The following is a 23,284-nucleotide window of genomic DNA, read 5'->3' as shown; positions in this document are numbered from 1 at the left end:
CTTTACGTTTTGCTCACATTTTAATCCAGGGAACCAAGTCTAAAGCTCTATGATAAAGAGACAAGATTTTCCAACCTTGAACTGGGACCTGGTCACACATCCAGGCACTCCTGACACTTTAGAGTCTGGAGTCAAGGAGAATCAAGAGTTTCAGGCCTCCCTGAACTGCAGGAGACCCTGTCTCAGAAGATTGCCTAGCCTGGTTCACCATCTAAATAAACGAATCCTGTAAGATGAGATGGTTTAAAATTAGAGGTTGAGGCCAGGAAAGCAGTTCTAACATTACTTAACTTGAGAAATACCATTGGTAGAATGGTGGCTTTGACCTCTTACGACATCTTTAAGTTATTTTCAGTGTTGCAGCGCTCCTGAAGGAGAACATCCAATTTTGATTTCGTTGTTGTTGTTGTTTCTGTTGTTTGTTTTTGAGACAGGATCTCTCTCTACTACAAGTCTTGGCTGTCTTGGAATTTCTTATATTGACCAGACTAGCCTCAGACTCCCAGAGTTCTGCCTGCCTCTGTCTCTGCCTCTCTGCCTCTCTGCCTCTCTGCCTCTCTGCCTCTCTGCCTCTCTGCCTCTCTGCCTCTCTGCCTCTCTGCCTCTCTGCCTCTCTGCCTCTCTGCCTCTCTGCCTCTCTGCCTCTCTGCCTCTCTGCCTCTCTGCCTCTCTGCCTCTCTGCCTCTCTGCCTCTCTGCCTCTCTGCCTCTCTGCCTCTCTGCCTCTCTGCCTCTCTGCCTCTGCTTCTGCTTCCTAGTGCTGGTAGAATCCATTTTCATGTGAATGCTGAATCTTCTTAGCATTAGCATCGCTGACACTTTGCTGCTGGTGCTGAGTGCCTGCCTCATTCAAATAGAGCTGGGTGGGACACACGCCCCTCTGGAGGCTGAGGTCAGAGTTCCAAACCAGCCTGGGCAATCTAATAAGACCCTTTCACAAAGAAGGGGAGCTTAGTACTAAAGCTTATCAGAAGCTTGTAAAAAAAAAAAAAAAAAAAAAAAAAAAAAAAAAAAAGGTTTTCCAAGACTCCATTCCCAAAGAGACTGATTGAGTGGATCTAGGATGGGCTGGGTGTTCCTATTTCCAAGGTCTCCTCAGTGTATGGAACATGCATGTATGGAACACTTTTAAACCCTTATGCTGTCAGTGGTTATCAGCACCCACTGATCTTCCAAAGGTCCCGAGTTCAATTCCCAGCACACTACCAAACCCTTATGCTGGATTTTGTCAGAAGCTGTCACGGGATTGAGCTGCCAAAGATCACTATTTTAGAACACAGAAGTAAAAAATGCTAGAATAGTGTTAGTTTGGTTATTTAGTGATATTAAAACGTGCCATCTGAACCATTTAAAAAGACCTCTGAGCAAGAAGCAGTCAGAGGTCTGTAAAGAAGTCAGCCCCCCAGGGCCATTGAGGTGACTCAGCAAATGACTGCTTACCACCAAGCCTGAGGGTCTGAGGTCAACCCTATCTCGGGCCCACTTGGTAGAAGGAGAAAACAGACCTTTGACCTGCATACATATATAGCATATGTATGCACACACACAGACACATGTGCCTGTGCATGCACACACACACACATAATTCTATAATGTTTAAAAATGAAGCAATCCCCTCTCAAAGATTGGTTGGTTTTTGTTTTTGTTTTTTTAGTATTAACTGCAAAAGTATTAGAATTGACAAATGTAGGAAACAGAATATCTGGCGTTTATTACAGCGTGAATTTGAACCTGGAAATAGATATATCACGTCTTCAACCAGCATGAGAACACAGTCTAGCAAGCAGTAAAACCTCGTGTTTGTGTGTGCAGTGGCTGCCTGGCCACCTGCTGCAAGAACATTTATACCGTCTCAAAGGGGCCATTTAAAGCTTCTGACTGTGGAGCCCTATGCTTGTTTATCTGTAGGTAAGTGCTTCAAAATTCTTTCTGCTGGCTAAAGTGTCTACAATATAAAACTAACTTAAGGCTAGAGAGATGGACGAAGTGGTTAAGAGCGCTTGCTGCTGGCACAGAAGACCCAGGGCAGGTCCCCAGCACCCACATGCTGGCTCACAGCTGACTGTAGCTTCAAGTAACCCAACACCTTTTACTGGGTTTCATAAGTACCTGCACGCCAGTGCCCATTAACACACACACACACACACACACAGCTTTATACATAATTAAAAATAAATAGATCTCCTAAGAAGTCAACTCTTAAAAGGCTCCAGTGCTTGGGATGTCCTTGCAAGCCATGAGTTTTCTGAGTGACAGACAGAAGCACAGGTAGTCTGTCCTGACGCTGGTTTCAGCAAATCACACTGATAGTGGGTGCTCATCCCCAGTCCTGTATCTGTGTAGCTGGGGGGGGTGTGCGCGCGCGCACAATCCTAAAAGAAACTGCTGGAATGTGTCCAAGTTCTCTTACACGTCCCTCCCCTAACATCTAAGAAAAGCTATATGGTATTTAAAAATGTAGTCCAATGTGTTGTTATGGAAACTAATCCAGGAAAAGCGGGAAAAGGTAAATCTTTGGCTAGAAACCCACAAGGGAAGAATTCTGTGGGAAGAATTAACTGTCATGAAGCAAAGACACTCCGCAGAATTTAAATGTAGATTCTGGGGCTGGAGAGATGGCTCAGGGGTTAAGAGCACTGACTGCTCTTCCAGAGGTCCTGAGTTCAATTCCCAGCAACCACATGGTGGCTCATGACCATCTGTAATGAGATCCAATACCCTCTTCTGGTGTGTGTCTGAAGATAGCTACAGTATATTCATATACATAAAATAAATAAATACATAAAATCTTTTTTAAAAAAATGTAGATTCTCTGCACGAACTAATGATGAATCGGAAACAGAGAGGTGACCATCAGTCCAGAACCTGTAATAGGGGGAAACAGGGCCACTTTTAGGTATGTTGGTGCTTAGACTCCAGATACAACAGGGACCGCAGTCATCCCTGTTTCTTCAGCTTTGGTTTCTTCAGCTTTGGTTTCTTTTGGTTTCTTTCAGGTTTCTATGGCTTTAATAATTCACCACATCAAACCAAGAAAGTACTAGAACAATCCAGTTAGAAGTTCAGTTTCTTCGTCACCCTTTTGTGTTCAGATCACAGCTTACGCCATATTTATATATTGTGTAGTCTGTTTAAAGGGTCAATGGTAACTTCCCATCTACAGTAAAAAGTGTCCCCACCCTCCCAACCCCCACCCCCGAGACCTTCAGCAAGTATTTAATGAGCACTTACCGTGTACCAGAGAGATGTGACACTAAACATGGCAGGTTCTGTCGCACAAACTACAGGTGGGTAATGATATATGCCACCATAGTTATAAACAGTTCTTACCAGATGTGTCCCCCAGCCCCCTTTCCTGCTGTGTTATTACCATGGTGCTTTATAGAAAGGAAAGAAACATTGGCTGTAGGAAGTCCTAACTGCTACCCAAGTAGGAACAAGATGTTATAGTATCGCTGGGGAAAGGGGCTCTCACCTAGAAGGGGCAAGAAAAGCTTCTCAAAGCAAAGCGTCTTTGAACTCTGTCCTTAAAAGTCATCTTCCTGAAGCTGGCAGCAGTGCCACATGCTTTTAATCCCAGCACTTAGGAAGCAGAGGCGGGTGGATCTCCAAGTTCCCAGCCTGCCAGGTCTCCAGGGCAAATTCTAGGACAGCCAGGGTTACACAGAGAAACCTTGTGGTGCGGGCTGAGTGGGGTGGGATGATGATGCTGGTCTTAGTGTGGGAATTGGGGCCCAATGTGTTTTATTAAGCCTGCATGACTCACAAGTACACTGCATATAGTGTACTTGTGAGTACCATACAGTATGGGCAGGGTATCATATAGTGCATCTTTTTTTCTTTTTCCGGTTTTTCGAGACAGGGTTTCTCTGTGTAGCCCTGGCTGTCCTGGAACTCACTCTGTAGACCAGGCTGGCCTCGAACTCAGAAATCCGCCTGCCTCTGCCTCCCAAGTGCTGGGATTAAAGGCATGCGCCACCACCGCCTGGCCATATAGTACATCTTAAGAGTTGCATTTGCTGAAACTGCTACTGAAAACATACCCCAACACCTTGAGATCCCCTCCACTTGTGTAAGTCTGGGTTAGAGATTAATTCATTGAAGCAATGGCCTCTGAACTTACATAGTTCTTCTCCATGCGCAAAAAAAAAAAAAAAAAAAAAAAAAAACAGCAGATCTCTGATGAGCAGTGAGCTCTCATCTGTCATCATGTGGTATTATCGTGCCTTAGATTAATTTCTCTAGCTGTCTTATTTTTACTAATAGAAAAACATGAATCAACTATCTGAAAGAAGTGGATGTTCCCAGTCGTAATTGTTTGTAGTTACTGTGGGTGCTTCTTCCCGGATGTGTTTCTGTCAAAAGATAAAACACTGTCTGGAGTGTGTTTTCCTTTGGTCTAGTCATGGAATGACTTACTTCCAATAGGGTGGCTAAGGAAGTGAGGGGATGGCTTTGAACAAAGACTTGCAAGGTGGTATGGGCCTTGGCTTACCCGGAAGAGAGTCCTAGCAAAGCTGCCTGCCGAGGGCAAGCCCCAAGGCTGCCTGGGACAGCTGTGGGGTTGCATGTGACTATACCAGAGCAATGGTGTCACCAGTGGCAGAGGCCATTGTTGAAAGCGTGGGGATTTGCGCTGAGCGCGTGGGGAGCCAGGTTTTGAGAAGAGAGGGACAAGTGGCATGGTCAGATCCTGTGTTTTAAAAGATCTCTGGGCTGTGGAGAACAGACTGGGGACAAAGGAGGAGCTTCAATAGGCTCTTTCAATGAACTGGTAACTAGAATGGTAATGTGGCCCCGAGTGGCAGCAGAGGTCAGAGTCAGGATTTGTGTTTTAAAGTAGAAGCTAGGAAGGCGGCTTGACAGTTTGGCTGTGGATATTCAGAGTAGGAACGAGACGAGTTCATAACATAGGGAATTCATTGACGTCCGTCGAGAAGAAGGTGCTAAGTTTTATCTCAGCTTGAGGAATGTGCAAGGCAAAGGCTCCCCAGATAGTGTGGCAGCCGAAAAGCAAACTGTTATAGTAGGATGATGGTGCCTTCAACCAGATTACACCACTGGGAGAAATGACTCGATCCAGTCTGAGAATTACCGTACATCTATGGGAATTCAGATGCTGTGTCTTCAGGCCAGGAACAGACAAGGAGATGGGTAATGAGGTGGATAGAGTACAGAGCATTAAGGAAAGCCCAAGAAAGACACCTTGTTCTTCACACCCTTGTCTCTCTGGTCACAGCCTCCACCTCAGACCACACGCAGCCAGTTCTGGTATGGTCACATAAATAAAACAATAAAGTTTCTAGAATATTGAAAGATACCTTATTTATTTATTTATTTATTTATTTATTTAATATATGAGTACACTGTAGCTGTCTGCAGACACACCAGAAGAGGGCATCCGATCCCATTACAGATGGCTGTGAGCCACCATGTGGTTGCTGGGAATTGAACTCAGGACCTCTAGAAGAGCAGTCAGTGCTCTTAACCACTGAGCCATCTTTCCAACCCGAAAGATACCTTTTATGATGTTAAGATTTGGGAAAAGCAATGGACCAACAGCTGCATTCGAAGGGAAAAGCTGATAATGATAGGTTGAAATAGACTGAAATTATATACTTCTCTGTCAGTGATAAAGACACCATGGGAAGTGGGAAAGAAACTGGAATGGGACAAAATATTAGTAGTATACAAAGGTAAGAAGTAGGGTCAATGAAACAGCTTAGGAGGTGGTACTTTCCACCAAGTGTAGCCCCCTGCCCTCAGTTACCTACACAATGGAAGGAGGAAACCAGCTCCTGCAGTAGTGGTCCTGTGACTTCCACTGTAGCACATATGTACACGTGTTCACACAAAATACAATGTAATAAAGACTCTTACCTTAAAAAGAATAAAAGCAAGACATGTCTCCTGTGCAGAACATATAAAGATACATGGACAGGTATTTCACATTAAAAATAGTGTGCATGAAAGTAGCCAAGGAAAGCCGGTGGTGGTGGCACATGCCCTTAATCCCAGTGCTCTAGAATGCAGAGGCTGGTGGATCTCTATGAGTTTGAGGCCAGCCTGGTCTACAGATTTTCAGGACAGCCACGACTACACGGAGAAACCCTATACTGGAGAAGGAAAAAAAAAAAAGGAAGGAAAAGAGAAAGAATAAATAGCCAAGGAACACAGAATGCATGTGTCTTTTTTTTTTTTTTTTTTAAGAGTTGCCTTGGTCATGGCGTCTCTTTTTTTGTTTGTTTGTTTGTTTGTTTTGTTTTTTGGTGTTTCGAGACAGGGTTTCTCTGTGTCCTGGCTGTCCTAGAACTCATTCTGTAGTCCAGGCTGGCCTCGAACTCAGAAATCCGCCTGTCTCTGCCTCCCAAGTGCTGGGATTAAAGGCGTGCGCCACCACTGCCTGGCCGCATGTGTCTTTATAAGATGGTAGGGGTGCTGTACAGAGCTGAGTGAGTTCCTAGTCTCTCTGTCTTTACAAAGGGAGTCAGAGCACCCTTTGATTACTGTTCCACTTTTGGAGTTAAGTGGGAACTATGTTTCAGGTCCATCTGGGACTTGAAAGGCTGAATGACTGGAGGAAAGTAAAAGTCTAGTCTTAAACAGGAGATGAACAAGGTACATACTCCTTGAATCCCAGCTCTCGGTCCACATCAACAGGTGGGGGCTACCTAGTGAGATTTTTGTCTCCAAACAGAAAGAAGGGAGGAAAGGGCAAAAAGAAAGCTTCTAACATTTTACAAGACAGCTTCATGCCTGTAAGCATCATGCCTCCATTTCTTGTAGTATGGGAGCTAGAATCAGAAAAGTAATGCCAAGACAACTAAACCTTCCCAAAACCAATGGGCCAGCTGGTGGGGGAGGGGGCGTTACTGCGCATGCGTGGCAACCTGAGCCGCCATGTAAAGGTGACAGGAAAGCACGGAGGACAAAATTGTCCTCCTGCACCCACTCACACGTATCATACACAGCAATAATAAATACGAATTTAAAAATATCTCCTTCAGATGTTTCACAGTTCACTTGGCATTGTTGTCACTGAGAGGTAGAGGCACCCTGACCATCAGTTACTGACTGCCGTTCCAGGCCAGTCTTCATGAGGTGGTCCAGGACGCAGGGCACCCAGCCTGTGTTCAGCAGTGTTGGGCACAGTAAACCCAGGAAAGCCATCTGTGTGGAGAATGCTCCAGTGAGCAATCAGAGCTCTCCTGAGATGACCCCCTGCTGTTGCTAGGCGCTCAGTTCTGTTTCAGGAGGAGGTGGCAACATTATGTAATGCCAAACCATATTTCAGCCTTCTTTATGTATTTGGAGAAAGAGTTAAAGCTTGAATTAAACTGTTAAATCTTTACAATCAAATAGAATCGAGGTCCTTCAAAGTTAGTTAGCCTTAGAAAATAAGCGGTTGTGCATTTAAAGCAAAGAAATTCGTGAGCGTGAAAATATTGGGGTTTGTTTCTTTTTCCTTTTCTTTTCTGTTGTTTTGTTTTGATTGTTTTGCCATAGATATAAAATAGATATTAAGTGCTCTCTTGATGGGTAAGCGGTGGCCCATGAGATGCATGCACATCAGACGTGAGAAGTTCTGAAAGCTCACTCTACCGTCTCCGGCCCGACCGCCTAGTGAGAGACTGACTTAGACACTGTCCTGATTCTCTCTTTTAGAACAAAGCGTCTGAAAAATGTAAGCACAGAGATCCGCCGTCTCCAGCAGCCCAGAAAACAAAAGCAGAACTGTCTGTGGTGGGGCCCTCACCAGTAACAGGCGATAGAAAATACAGGATCTGGCTGGGGTTTCTTGAGTCAGGGTCTCCTGTATCCCAGGCTAGCTCTAGACTTACTGTGTGGCTCAGGAACACTTGACACTCAGGATCTCCCTCCCCAGTGCTATGAGTCCTGGGATTCCAGGCATCCACTGGCATACCCTGTTTCTGTAGAGCTGGGGGATAGAACCCAGGCCTTGAGCTTGATAAACGAGGACTCTGCCCACTAAGCTGCAGCCCAGCCCTGGTATAAAAAAGAAAAAAAGTCTTTAATAACACTTATATGTACTAGTGATAAAACCATTCAAACAATGAGGAATCTTACAATTATGATGGAAATCAAATACTGATACCGTGGTCAACCAAAGGTCTTAGGACCAGGGATGTTAAGAAGAGAGATTACTAGTTTAATATTGTGATGGTAATTTCCTACAAGGTCAAAATAAATACCTTCTGGTACAGGGATAGAACTCAGCTGGGAAAGAGCTTGCCTCGCATGGACTAAGCCGTGGGTTCAATCCCCAGCGCTACAGAAAACAGAAAACGGTGATGCATGTCTGTGATCCCAGCACTCAAGAGATGGGGCAGGAGATTCAGGAGTTTAAGGCCTATAATGCGCGCCTCCCGTGTCGCCCCTCACCCGTGGGAGAGAAACACAAGAGACGCAATTCGGGTAGTTACTGCAAAACGAGGCTTTACTCTGTAACACAGACGAGGAAAACGCGGAAGGGCTGAGACACGGAAGGGGCCTAGCTTAAATACAGCCTAGAGTGACGTATTCACCTCTGATTGGCTGTTCGCTCACCACCCAATATTATGCCTCGGGATTGGCCAGTGACTTTGGCGCGCCTTTTGCCTTTTGCAACTGTGCAGTTAATTGTTTACAAGTGGGAAGACACGATGTCCACGCCATCTTGGAATAGCAAATCACTGCGGCTCCCAACAAAGGCCAACCTAAGTTCATAAATACTTTAGAAAGGAAAAAAAAAAATGTATTTGCTTGTGGCTGTGAGCAAGCTTGTGTGAGCATGTAGACCCCAGAGCAGGACTTCTAGAACTTTCCTTTATGGACCTCTGCGTTTAGTGCCTTGAGTTAGGGTCTCTCTAAATTGGAAGTTTGCAAGTTTGACAAGACTGACTAACAGGGGTGTCTGGGCATCTGTCTTGGTGGGCTACTACTGGGGTGATAGGCACCCCTGCTGTGCCCGGATTTTTTTTTTTAATGTGGGCATTAGAGATTCAGACTTGTTGGATTTGAAGCACAGCAAATAGTTCACAGTGGCCTGTAAGTCCTAGGACACCCACTTGTGGCTTCTGGGGGTGGCAGATACAGAGCCGCACGTATACACACAAAGGCGCACGTATACACACAAACAAAAACGAATCATTTTGTTTTGTTGAGACAGGGTGTCTCTCTCTATAGCCCTGTCCTGGAACTCACTATGAGCAGACTGGCCTTGGAGTCATAGGTCAATCTGCATCTACCACCCAGGTGCTGGGACTAAAAGCATGTCCCTGGCAACAAATCTTTTTTTTTTTTTTTTTTTTTTTAAGTTAAGTAAGATCAATGTCTAAACCTTGTACTTGGGAGACAGATATAGAAAACCCCGAATAAGGAAGAACTCTGATGTACCTTTACTATTTATTGTCTATTTTTTCTATGTTTCTTTTAAAAAATGGGGGTGTCCAACCTAATCAGGATTGGGGGAGACTGCACCCTTTCTTCAGGGGGGCAGTGGTGTGGTGTCATCCAAAACTGCCCTTCCTAGCACATGAGCCGTGCTTCCCAGGAGGAGAGGACTTGGTGTCAGCCAGCCAGGCTGACTTCTGCAGTGACAGAACTCAGAATTAAATTAGGTAGTGCTATAGTCCTTATGGCCTGTTTATGTCTTTTTCTGTTCAGTTGTCCAAGATAGACAAGAATGCACCCACTTCCCCTCATGTTCTTGGACTAAAGGAGATGCTTAGATGTCTCTCTGTCAGGTAGTTGGCTCAAGAAAATGTCAAGAGCGTTTTAAGATGCCTTTATGGTGTCTGATCATATGTTTCGGTACCATAATGTATGCTATTGTCTGTCCTACAAAAAGAGGCCAACAACCCTTTCAACCCCATTAATGAGAGACAGTTTGAGAGGAGGGGGCTCTCAAGCTGAAGAGGAAGATTGTTCTAGCCCTAGGGAGCAGCATGGGGAAAGTGACTGCCTCAGAGATGTTGTAGGCACTCGAAGGGTCTGAGTGAAAGAAACCAAGGAAGTGGCTTAAGCAACACCAAAATACGACGCTTTGCTTTCCAGAACCCGTAAATGGATACTTGCCTGCAATCCTAAGCATTTGGGAGGTTCAGTCTGGCCGAGCATGGTCTTGAGGCTAGCCTGGACTACGTAGCAAGACACCATCTCCGAAATAGTAAAAATCACAAGTAGAGAAACCAGAGAAGCAGTAAGAAGAAAGAGCAGAGAACCGGTCTCCATAAGGCCCGGGCTGCATCCTCAGCACTGCACGTCAAGGAATGATGAATGATGCAGAGGTATCCAGCTATCGTAGGCCAGGGAGGGTGCAGCAGAGTCTGGCACACACCTTGCCATCGGCGATTGGTTTTGTGTAAAGGAGAATTAAAAGATGCTTTGACCCATCGGTGGTAGTGCATGCCTCTAATCTTAACTGGCACTTGGGAGACAGAGGCAGGTGGATGTCTGAATGAGCTCCAAGGATGGCCAGGGCTACACAGAGACCCTGTTTGGAAAATCCTAGGAGGAAGAAGAGGAGAAGGAAGAAGAGGGTGGTGGTGATGATGATGATGATGATGGTGATAACAGATGCTTTGAAAACAAACTGCTAAGTTCACTTCAGCTTGGCAGACTCCTAGCAGTGATTTCTGGGGCGACAGGAGGGGACTGAAGCTTAGGAGGTGCAGTGGGTATGAGGTTGTTATGGGCGGCGTTGGCAAAAGCTTTAGGCCTGACTTCATTTTGGGAAGTTGGAGGTAGTGAACGGCAGACCACAAATCCCTGCATATGGCTGGCCTTACTAGGCTCTGCTTTATTGGCATAGTCGGGTATATTTTAGGAAAGGAAATTTTCTCAACATTTCAAAACTGGTTTGTATGTGATTTTTTTTTTTTCCCCACCAGATTTGGTTTGGGTTTTTTTTTTTTTTTTTAAACCTTAGATTACAACTCAACTCTTAAATGCTCTTTAAGTCAGAGAGGCCGAGGGTAAGTGTGGTTTTACAGATCCTGTGCTTAAGGTGCTAAATAAAGCCTGCAGTTCCCGAGCAAAGACTCACTCGAGAGTCGGGAGTTGGTCAGACGAGGAAGAAGCCGTGACCCCTTCAAGCCTTGCCACCTAACGAGGTTGGATGAGAATCTGAGAACATGATGAATAATAATAATAATATCTCAAACCTAAGGATGGGCCCCAGTAGACTGAGTGCACCTCTTTAAAACTGGATTCGGGTCTCTTTAGGACAATTTTCTGTTAGTAAGGTTCCAACTGTGAAGGCTGAGATCCACCTTCCAAATGTTGCTTTCATCTTGGGAGGAGTGAGCTATACAGCGTGTGAAGTAATACAGACTTTTGTCTGGGTTTTGTTTCAGGGATAGGAGAACAAAGGTCTTAAAGTTAAAAAAAAAAAAAAAAAAAAAAGAATCCTGTGTTCTGTATCAGGGTCAAAGCTTCCCGGAAGACTCCATCAATCTTAAACTCTTTAATCTCTCTGAGCATCACTTGTGTGCTTTGTAGAAATAACACAATAACAATTACATCACCTACATTTTGCCCGGTTGAGATGAGGTCTCATGGAGGTAGCCCAGGCTGGCCTAGAACTTACTAAATAGTTAAGCGTGACCTTGAACTTCTGACAGGCTTGGGTTTGTGGGCATGTGCCACTAATCCTCCACCCCTGTGTATGTATGTTGTGCTGGAGATTAAACCCAAGGCTTTGCGCATGCTAGGCAAGCTCTCTGTCCACTAAGCTACATTCCCGAGCCCCTCCGAGTTCTTAACAAGCATTTTCCATGAGCTAGAGTTTAACCAGGCAGTAGGCTCTTGTGGTAGGAGAGAGGGCATGGCCAAAGGGGGAGACTGGAAAGAAGAAGGTGGAGTCTGATGTGCTGTGTGGTCTTTTCTTTTTCCCTTTAGCTTTCTCTTTCCTTTTAGAGTAGAAATCTGAGGCCCTGCGGCGTAAAATTAAGTTTAGCTCTGACAACATGAAAATTCCAAGCTTCTTAGCTCTTGATAATGTGTACAAAGTCTCCCCAGGGAATGGTACCGTCTCTCTCTGTCCTTAACAGTTTTGTGGACCTTCCGTTCTAGAACTACTCAGTATTTAGGGGGAGTCTCTTCTGCATGGACCCGACTTCTCTCCCCTTTGCTGTTTTTTCTTTTAGGTTATAGCCTCTTAACTGTAGTTGAGCAGAAACTTGTGGCAACAAATCTCCGTGAGGACAGAAGTCATACATCGATTTGACGGGGGTCATGTGTTCGCTAGCCACTTAAACAATGGTCCAGTGGCTCACCAGGAGTCCGTCACTGGACTATAACAAGCAGATTGTGTTCCATTTGACCTTGAGTTGACTGCTAATCATTGTTTATAGGAAAGCATAAATTGATTGTTTTCAAAGATTTATAAGTTGTGAGCTCAGTTGGTAGAGGATTTGCCTCGTGATGCACAAAGCCATGATCCAGCCTCAGCACCAACATGCTAGTCAGAATATGACAGCTTACAACCATTCGAGAGGACCCCTCTTCTAGCCTATGAGGACACTGCACATACATACATGGTGTATAACATACATCTGGGCATACACAGTTTTAAAAATAAAAAGTCTTAAAGTGGATTTTTTACATCTCGGTAGAGCCAGGGATAACACCACACACTTGTAACTCCAGTACTAGAGAAGCTGAGCAGGATGGTCACAAGTTAGAGACAGCTTTGGTTAAGTGACTCTCTCTCAGAAAGAGTTAATAAGTCCAGTTGGGACTGAACCCATCTTGCCATGCTGACAGCCTAGTGTTTCTTCATAATCAGTTTTAATTCAAAATGAGAGTGAGCCAGACATCTGACATCTTGACTCTCTGTAGCTGAGAGTAAGCACTGCATTGTCACACATCAGTGCAGAATGGAGAATGTAGATGCTCTGCCTTTGCTTCCGAAAGTCTCTCATTCCCAGGTCAGAGAATTTTCAGAAGCTGCTGGAGGTGGGTCCGGATAGAGGGATAGAGGGTGCTCCACAAAAAGATTTTCCCTGGGAGGGAAAATAGTCTGAAAAAAAAAAAAATCAGAAAGATACTCCTGTAAAGTAGTTAATGAATAGAACTCTTAAATGTATGTTGGATTTCCGCCGAGTCAGGGAATCACACAAGTGTTATGATGCTAGGCTGGTCTACAAAGTCTAGGACAGCCAGGGCTATACAGAGAAACCCTATCTCAAAAAATAAAAACAAATAAAACAAAACAACAAAACCAAAAAACCAAAAAAAAAAAAAAAAAAAAAAAAAAAAAAAAAAAAAAACACAAAAAAAAACAAAATAAAAATAAAAAAGCAAACAAACAAGAAACAGCCTCTCCTCTCACTGCCTTGGGATTTTGCAAAGTAGCCTAGGAAGGTGTCCGTAGAATTCTAAGAACCCACCTGCCTCCATTTTCTCAGTGCTAAGATTACAACCTCACCAGCACACCCATCTTTTTAATGAGTCCTGGGACTCAAAGGTGGGTCAGTCTGCAAGCTTGTGAGGAATTGCCTTCCCCCCCCCCCGGTATTGTCTCCCTAGCATCTGAAAGCTTAACCACACCCACTGCCACATCACAACTGTATTCTCTGCTGCGATCTTTTGAATGCTTGGAGAAATCTTTGTACCAAATGGATATGATGAGGAAAAACATGAGGACGGAGAAGAAAGCAGCAAACCATAGAAAATTTTGCAAATACAAATATAAATATGCAATACAAGGAACCACTATCACTGTAGCTGAGCAACAGGTTCGAGTCTTGGTTTCCTGGCAATCCATGAAAAAGAAAGGCATCATATAGCCTTATCAAACAGAAATAGGAACTTATGCTTAACACTATACTGTATTACTGAATCCTGAAGGAAACCTCACACATGAAATTTCACATGCAAGGGTACAAGCATCGTACACACTGCCCACCCTTGACACTGCCCCTCTTGGTGTTTATGGGCTTCCTGAAGCTGTTTCTGTACTTCAAGAAAAGTTTAAAATATAATACAACGTTTTCTCCCAAGGGAGCTAAAAAAAGTAACCCATGGTCAAACTTGATCCAATACTGGATGAGCCTTCCTGGAGGAATAAAGGTTTAGAACAAGGGCAGTACTGGTCACAGGCAGCTCTATATAACTTTAGACGGTTGTTGGTATGAGGCTCACGAGCCAAGCTGACACCACAGAATTGAGTGTGTTGAATAGCTAGTGGTCTGTCCTTACCACAGGAATGGGGCGAAAGGGAGGTCCACTATGAGTTGGCCTGGCCTGTTCCAGCCTGTCTATTGGAGGAGGAGCCTCAGCTGTTTGTCAACCCTGCTCCCGGATGTCTGTGTGCCCGCAAGGCAGCCCTTGTGGGATAGGCTGAGTGTGCTTTGGTAACAGTGTTGCACTTCGCATTGCCTTCTGAAGCTGGGATGCTAACTGTGGTAATTCATCCAGACAAACCTGCTGCTGCTGGAAATTGTTGTTTCCACCTAAGGAGTGGGCTGTTTGGTATTACTTCTGCCGTTTTAATCTCTAGTCCCATTGGATTTTTTTGTTTGTTTGCTTGTTTCGTTTTGTCCTTTAATATAATAAAATACCTTGTGCTTGTTTGATTCTCAAAGAAGCGAAATAAGAATCTGCCAAGCAACACTATACATTGACTTATGGAGACTTATCAAATGAACTCTGTATTATAGTTGGTTTAACAGCCTGTGATTTGAAATCCCTTACAGTATTAGAGGTATAACTTATGATACAAAAGTGTTGGGGGGGGCATAATGATGAAATTAACTGTAGTATTTATTGGTCTTGTTTTTTTAGGCATGACTATTTTGATCCACAGGTTTACTCTACGTTTTAAATTATTTTAGATTTATTTTATGTATATAAGTATTTTGCCTACCTGAATGCCACATGCACGCCTGGTGCCCACGGAGGTCAAATGCCCTAGAACTGGAGCCATGTGGGTGCTGGGAACTAAACCTGGGTCCTCTTACAAGATCAGACAATGTTCCTAACCACTGAACCATCCTTCCAGTCCCAGGTATCCTGTTTTTTAAAACTACTACTTTGGGAGCTAGAAAGTTGGCTTGACAGTTAAGAGCTCTTGTTGCTCTTACAGAGGACTTGGGTTCAATTCCCAGCACCCACACAACAGCTCACAACGAACCCTAACTGGACCCCAGGGAACCTAGTGTCCTCTGCTGACCTCTAAGGGTACCAGACATACACTTAGAACACAAACATACATGAAGGCAAAAACACTCATGGATAAAATTAACCTAAAATTTATTTTAATGCTTATTTGTTTGGCTGGTTTGATTGTGTTTTTTGAGACTGATAGCCCAGGCTAGCCTCAAACTTCCAGTAATCCTCCTGCCTCAGCCTCCCAAGTGCTAGGATTACAAGTGTGTACCGCCATGGATAGCTAAGAATAATAGTCCTTTCAATTCAATGTTTATTTTTATATATTGTTGGTAAATTAAATATTGGTGTTCCCTTCTAAACAGTGAGAGCCTGTGTGTGTGTGTGTCCCTCTCTCTCTGTGTTTGTGTGTGTGTGTGTGTATCTATATGTGTGTCTGTGTGTGTTTGTGTGTATGTGTGTGTCTGTGTGTGTGCGTTGATTAACCATGTTCATTTTTCAATTCATACAATTGAAGGAGCCACTCTGCCATACTGGAGGCGTAGGCTATCTTGAATATTTTGGCCACCTTTTTACCCCTTAGGTGGAAATAAGATGAAGAGGAAATGAGTAACTATTTCTTTCTGCCTATATAACTTTTTAAGAAAATCAAATTTCTACGTGAATTTTATCTGGAGTAAATATTCCTTTTGTGAAGCTTAAGTTGGTCTTGTAGGTGGTCTCCTAAAATGCAGTTTCATTTTATAACTGCGTGCCTTGGCTCCATGCCCGACCTCCCAGGTTACAGACGTTAACAGTAGACCCCACTCATTAAGGAAATAACACCTCCCTCCAAAACAACCCCTAGAAAACATCACTAATGTTCCTAATAAGTCACCCAGGCGTGTTCACATCGGACAGTAGTAACTTGTGAGGTTAACAGAGGCTTGGTCCTTAAAACCCACACCACTATTTATAGGCATCGACTCTTCCCCCAAGTTGCAGATGAGAAGCAATATTGGGTTTTGTTATTTCTAAGAAAGGGTGTTAGGGATACTCTACTTGTCTGTTTGATTTATTCTATTCAATGTAGAGGTTAAGAAATAAGGGCAAGCCAGGCTCCTTTAATCCCAGCATTCCGGAGGCAGAGGCAAACTCAGGCAGAGGTATCTGAGTTGGAGGCCAGCCTGGTTCACATAATGAGACCCTGTCTCAAACAAACAAACAAAATTAAATGAGGGCAAAATACCTGTATGCAGAGTATCAATACCAAATTTTTACTATATTTGAGAAAAGGATCTGCTTTGGAAGCCAAGTGCATACTAAGTAATAAATTACACCATCTAAAATTATTGTACTAAATACGGGATGACTAAAGTCTGGCCTAGATTTCCGTAAAAATTCAGAATGCTCATAATTCAGATGTTCTACATGAGAAGGTAGAAGCTTCAGAGGAACTGTGTGACTTAATTAAGCAAGAGTAAAACAGAAAGAAAAGGAAGAGTTTGAGAGGCAAATGCTGGGGAAGTATGAATTACATAAGGCAGGGAGCTAGGTTCAGGATCAAAGTGGAAATAAATGCTTGAGGCATAGTGAGGGGCCACGATGGAACAGATGGTTTCTGTGAGGCAGTGGTCTTCAATTATATTTTGAGGAGTTCCCACAGAGGCTGGTCTACAAGGAACATCCCTGAGCACAGTGGTGTGGTGGGTCCATTAGAAAGTCCCCTGCTGGCATACAGAAGACCATGTTGGGAACGGCCAAAATGTCAGCTGGGTGGCATGAGCCCAGTGTATTACTGGCCATGAGATTTTGTTGTTGTTGTTTTAGAGCCTCTGTGTGTGTGTGTGTGTGTGTGTGTGTGTGTGTGTGTGTGACAATGAAAGTGTGACATCTGAGCACAACTCATTGAAGCCATTTCTCTCCTTCTATCAGGGAGGTTCTGGGAATTACATTAAGATCATCAGACTTGGTAACAAGTTAAGCTGCCTTTCTGCCCCTGACTATGAGATTAGAAAATAAAGCCCAAATAGGCATGTCTACTGTCACCAAGGAAAAGCCATCAGGCCCGTGGACAGATTGCATGGTGTAGGGGTAGGATGTGACAGACCTGTTGCAGAGAGGGACCAAGATGGCCCCAGTAAGTTCCACCCTGGGGAGACTGGATCATGTGACGATGTGGAAGACAGTGCCTCGATGCTGGTGTGCAGAATCCCAAGGGAAATGCAGTGTGGGTGAAGTGTGAGCATGTGACTACTTAAAACACAACCATGGTGGGTAATTCGCAGGATTGTTGCTCATGTGCACAGTGAGGATAGGCAAATGGCTGCCCTGGGAACTGAGGTCTGCTTTACCCTTGAATAGTTGTACTCAACATTCCAGGAGGTTTGATTGTATTTTAAAAGCCCTGGACTCTCTGGCACAGTTAAAAAAAAAAAAAAAAAAAAAAAATCCCAGAACCAGAGACTAGGAGTCAGTTCTGGTAGGTGGCAGTCACAGGTGCTGTTGCTAGGTAAGGCAGAGCTGGTCTCTGGTTTAGCTTCCAGTCGCTGAAGATAAAATCCCCAGCAGGAGCGAACTTGCCATTTCTTCTCTAACCTGGGGGCATGAAGCCACAAACCAAGGCCTAAGGAAACCACCAGGAAAGCACCCGCTCAAAATAAACACATAGAAAAGCTGTGAGCGAACTAAAAATAGAGATGTAAATATTTACTCATGAGTAGAGAAAGACAGAAGCATCAACCCGGGACTATAGCTCAGTAGTGGAGAACCTGCAAAAGGCCCCAGGTTCAATCCACATTAAGGCAAGAGAAAAAAGAAAGGCAGGCTAGGGAGGTGCCTCAGCCATCACAAGCCTCTCTGCTCTTGCAGAGGACCCGAATTTGGGCCCCAGTGCCCACGGCAGGTGACTCACAACCTCTTGTTACTCCAGCTCCAGAGGTCTCGGTGCCTTTTTCCCACTTGAGTGGGACATCTTTACTTATGTCCACCTACACACATATGCACACATTTAAAAAAAACTTTTTTTAAAGAAAGAAAAATAGTCCTGTCTCAGCCAGGAATGATAGCACATGTCTATCTAATGCAGGCACTTGGGGGTTAGAGGCAGAGGCCTAAGATTGCAAGCTCAAGCCGGGCAGTGGTGGTGCACGCCTTTGATCCCAGCACTTGGGAGGCAGAGGCAGGCGGATTTCTGAGTTCGAGGCCAGCCTGGTCTACAGAGTAAGTTCCAGGATAGCCAGGAAGGGCTACACAGAGAAACCCTGTCTCAAAAAACAAAACAAAAAAAAAAAAAAAAAAGCAAGCTCAATGCCAGCCAGCCTGGGCTACATAGCAAGACCAGCCTGAGCTACAAAGCAAGACCTCCATCTCCAACAAAATTTTACAGTGGCAAAAATCTAATATAACAGAAAACTGATCAAGGTTAACACAAATACTGATCTCTGTTGATAATATGTGCCCTAGATATAACATGATAACAATGTTACCTGGCCTCTGTGGTTTCTTCCACAAAACCTCTGGCTAATAGTGAGAAGAGCATCAAAATTTGGATGGAGAAACATCCTACCGTACACCGACCAGTATATTTGTCCAGTACTCAAAACTGTCATTAGTGCCCATCAAGGAAAGCACAAAATGTCCAGGCTAGAGAGAGCCAGGAAGCCACGTGAGCACAGCATGCTGTGCTTGCCAGGAGCCTGGAGCCCATGAAAAGGAAGGAAGCCCAGGCTCCCAATGTAAGATAATAATGGGGTGGGGGAGGGGCTGTCTGTGGACTATATAGAAATTATTTGTATACTTTCTAGCTTTTCTGCAAAACTTAACTCTAAAATAAAATAATGCAAATAACACTAGGTAGTGGTGGGAGTGTGGACCTTTAAGTTTGAGACCAGCCTGGTCCATGGAGTGAGTTCCAGGACAGCCAGGTTTACACAGCAAAACCCTGTCTGGGGGGGAGGGGGGGGGAGGATACTAGTAAAGGCTTGAAAAAAGTTAGTACTAACTCAGGATATTGTTATATTATTATTAATTACCATTACTAATAATTATTGTCATTATTGTTATCTTCTTTTTAATCTGGCATAATTTTTAATCAGATATGATTTGATTCTGTAAGAACAGAGAATGAAGTCATCTCTCTGGAGGTATTTTGAAGTAGGTGAAGGTTACTTCAGGAAGTGTAATTTCAGAGGACCGTTTGCCACGGTGTTGTACACGATGCCAAACACTCAGAGAGTAACTAACGATTATAAATATTGTGAGAACCTTCGACATTGGGAATAATGGTCCTGAGTGACCTTCAAGGACAAGCCTCCCATCGGGAACACAAATATTAACTGGAAGGCCTTGTCTCTCGTGATGTATCTGTCTATTCTTTTCCTCTGGGCTTACTGATCTTAATAAATGCATTCGAGTCTTCTTGGTAATTTAATTTTATAAATGCTTAGAGTTATATTTGCTAGGTATTTGAGAATTTTACATGTTTGTTCAATGTATTTTGATCCTGTCTCACACATACAAACACACACCACTCCATTTCTCCCTCTTGAGTCCTCTGAGATTCAGCCCCCAACCCCATGCCTAGTTATTTAACATATATTGTTGCTAATACTGAGTACTGCCTCAGAGTTCTGTCATCTGTAAAAGCCCGTACTGCTTGAGCTGGTGCAACATTGTATGTGTGTACATTGAGTTTGCTATATCTACAGATGAAAGATGCGAACTTTCTATAATAATAAAAGTGAAATTCTCTCCAGCTGCCAGGGATGGGATGATTTTTACCTTTGATTTTCTACTTTTTCTGTTTTTAGTGTTTTCTTCAGGGGAAAAAAAAAATATTTGCAGAGGCGATAAGAAAAAGAGACTTTAAACGCCTCCCTTACTTCCCAACCCCCACCCAAAGCAAAGTTTTTATCGTGAAGCTGCTCTCTAAATTGTTAAAAGGGCCTTTTTGCTTTAAAATGTGTTTTTTACTTTGCTTCTCGGGGTACACTTGGTTTCTGGGTGACTTTGCAGACACCTGAATGTTACTGTACCTACACGTCTCCTGAGTTAAGTCTTGCGCTGTCAGAAGCACGGCTGTGTGGAATGAATCGGACTTTCTTTCTTTCAGGCTGGTGTTCGGAATGCTCTATCCAGCATACTATTCTTACAAAGCCGTGAAGACGAAAAACGTCAAGGAATATGTGAGTAACGTTTCCGTGATTCTCGTTTGCTGTGAACACAAACCTTGGAAAGTGCTGCTGTGTTAGAGAGGTAGATTGGTGGGCTTGGTCTAAAGGTGATATGAATGTTGTTGTAGAAATAATTTTTTTTTTTAAATGACAATAAAGCTTCAAATGGCCTCCATTGACCATTGGCACATGGAGTTCAGAGTTCCCAGGAGCAGTGACAGAGGACTCCTAATGGCCTGAGTCGCAGTGGACTAAGGTTTGTGTGCCTGCTCGAGGTGCTTTGGAGAAGAGGTTGTAGTTTTCCCAGCCTCGCCATTTTACAGATGCGCTGAGAGTGTGTCTCATTGCACAAAGCCTCCTCTTCCATGACTCTCATCACACTGTTGATTAAACACACTCCCACCCCATCCCTGTTGACTATTGCAGGCTTGAAGCAAACTTTTTTCGTAATGTTTTTTAATTTTATTTTTGCTGTGTGTGTGTATGTGTGTATATGAGTGTGTGTGTGTATGTGTGTATGTACTCTGTGTGTGTGTATGAATGTGTGTATATGTATGTATACTGTGTATGTGTGTATGAGTATGTGTATACTGCATATGAGTGTGTGTGTTTGTGTATATGTGTGTATACGTATGTATGAGCATGTGTATGAGTGTGTATGTATATACTCTGTATGTATGATTTTGTGTGTATGTGTGTTTGTGTATATGTGTGTATGAGTATGCGTATGTGTATGAGTGTGTATATGTGTATATACTGTGTATGAGTGTGTGTCTGAGAGTGTGTGTGTGTCTGAGTGTATGTACTCTGTGTGTGTGTGTGTGTGTGTGTGTGTGTGTGTGTGTGTACACCTCGGTGCACATGCATATGGAGGCTGGAGGTAGATGTCTTCTCTCTGGGAACTTGTAGGTAACTGGTACAATTAGGCTAGGGAGCCGAAGAACCTAGAAGTTCTTTTCCAGTCTCCCTAGTTCAGGGGTTACAAGCGTGTGCCACCATGCACATTTTTTGTTGTTTGGGGGCCCTGACCTCAGGCTCTCACACTAGCCAGCTGGCGCCTCATCCACTGAGTATAACAGGGAATTAGCACACACTTCCTTGCCGATGGGTCCTGGCACAGGTTTCTGTTTTGATGGAGTGCATTTCTAGACAATAACAAATGTGTACCTTGGGCAGTTAATCAAAAGAAATAAGCAGCCAGTACTGAGATAACTCACATCAATAACTGTGGCACTTTTTTTTTTTTTTTTAATTTGTTTGAGGGAGCCAGAATATCTATTTCAAAACGAGCAATCCGATTGCACTTAGAACTTTCACAGTGCCCGGCAGACAACAGACACCATCTCCTTCCAGCTCTCCTCAATCTAAAATGAACCGGAGGCCCATTAGGCGTTCACCCTTCCCCCACCCCACTTCTCCCTGCGGACGTTCCCTTAAATGGAATCTTAGAGTAAGTGACCTGTTGGGATTGGCTTCTCTCGTCTGCTGAGCTGTGTCCTAGGTCCATCCATGTTTTTACATGTTTCAGTGTTCTGTGTGTTCAGTGTGTCCTGATGGCTGGAACAGTGCTCCATTGTATTGGTAAAACCAAACAATGGCTTGTTTATCTGCTCATCTGCTGACAGACATCTGAATTGTTCTGCTCCTGTCTTTTGGCTCTTATGAATAACGCTGGCACAGACATGTCCCTGTGAGCATCTGTCTAAGTGCCTGGTTTGGGCTCTCGGAGGTATATAACTGCGGTTCTTTGTAAGGACCTTGGATGGCAGCCGTCATCCAGCCCTGCATATGACCATAAAGATCAAAAATCCAGTCTTGATTCTTGAGTGTCTCTGCAGGTATTTGAGGTTGCATAGAGCCAGTGGCTGAAACTTTTGTAATTAACCTGTTCAACTTTTACAGTCAAGTTTCTCTTTCTTATAAGGCCAGTTTTTGTAATGAAGTTGCGTGTATGCATAGACCCACACACCGCAGGTATAATGGTGGGATAGGTTTATGAGAGGTGAAGGAGTTAGCTGGGTGAGCACTGGAGTTTTTCATTCCTTTTATGATACAGATCTCTTGGATCCAGGACTGGGAAAATAGTCTTAGGACATGGAAGCGTATTAAGTCATACTAATTTAAATTCATTTTATAAGTAGCTTGAAGGGGCATATTTCAATATGTGCTGTAATAAATATTTCAAGTGCCCTGTTATACTACTGGCTTATATTAGTTTTTAAAACAATACATGCTTTCCGTTTCCAGCATTTCTCAAGCTGCTGGTGGTGAAGGACCTGTTTGATTATGTTTATTTTGTGTTTTGTGGTCCTGGGGATGAACCGGTTTGGTTTGGTTTCCCCTGGACATCATTTGCCGTTACTTTTGTAAAAATACAATGGAAATGAGCCACTAGTAAAACATAGATGCAAAACCCCCAGAGACATAGGAGTGTACCGCCAATTATTATTCGTTTCTATAGACGCGAAATACCACTCTGCTGTTGTAAGTCTTCACTTGGAATCCTCTTTCCAATGGTAAAAATGTATGAATAACCCCTCATCTCTAAAATGTCATGAGAATATGAGCCATGGAGCACACTACTGTACAGAGCTTAGTAAATGTGAAAGCTCCCTTACGGTGTGTATTCAGTGGGGTCTTTCCCTGGGATTCTAGCTAACTGTGCAGTTGAAGAACTGTGTGGTATGTCTTTCAGCTGTGGGCTCATCTCACCTCTAAAGCATTCCAGGGCCCGTTGTAGATGCCCAAGCCTGCAGTCCTAACACTCTGGAGGATGAGGCAGGAGAATCACTGAAGACTTGAGGCTAGCCTGGACTACAGAATGAAGAAACTCTATCTGTCTCAAATAGAAAATAGATAGGTAGACAGCCAGATAGATAGATAGATGCCCTGTCTCAGGTAAATTGACAAGGAGATAGGCAGACAGCTAAATAGGTGGATAGATGGACACAGATGCACTATCCCAGATGGAGGGATGAATGGGTGGGTAGATGGGTAGGTAGGTAGGTAGATAGATGA

At 43.8% G+C, this 23,284-nt stretch overlaps 1 protein-coding gene across 1 annotated transcript in view; it reads left to right on the top strand.

The window, feature by feature from the left end:
* Positions 1-23,284, top strand: part of Reep3 (receptor accessory protein 3) — an 85,209-nt gene that overhangs the window by 13,014 nt on the left and 48,911 nt on the right. The window contains exon 2 of the mRNA XM_034524364.2: positions 20,206-20,278. Coding sequence (XP_034380255.1) covers positions 20,206-20,278 — 73 coding nt within the window. The remainder of the gene's footprint in view (positions 1-20,205; positions 20,279-23,284) is intronic.

Source organism: Arvicanthis niloticus, chromosome 20 (assembly GCF_011762505.2).
Source record: "Arvicanthis niloticus isolate mArvNil1 chromosome 20, mArvNil1.pat.X, whole genome shotgun sequence".
In the NCBI taxonomy this organism is placed as follows: Eukaryota; Metazoa; Chordata; class Mammalia; order Rodentia; family Muridae; genus Arvicanthis; species Arvicanthis niloticus.
The sequence above is the reverse complement of the archived record's forward strand: the minus strand, read 5'-3'. Positions and strand labels throughout refer to the sequence as shown.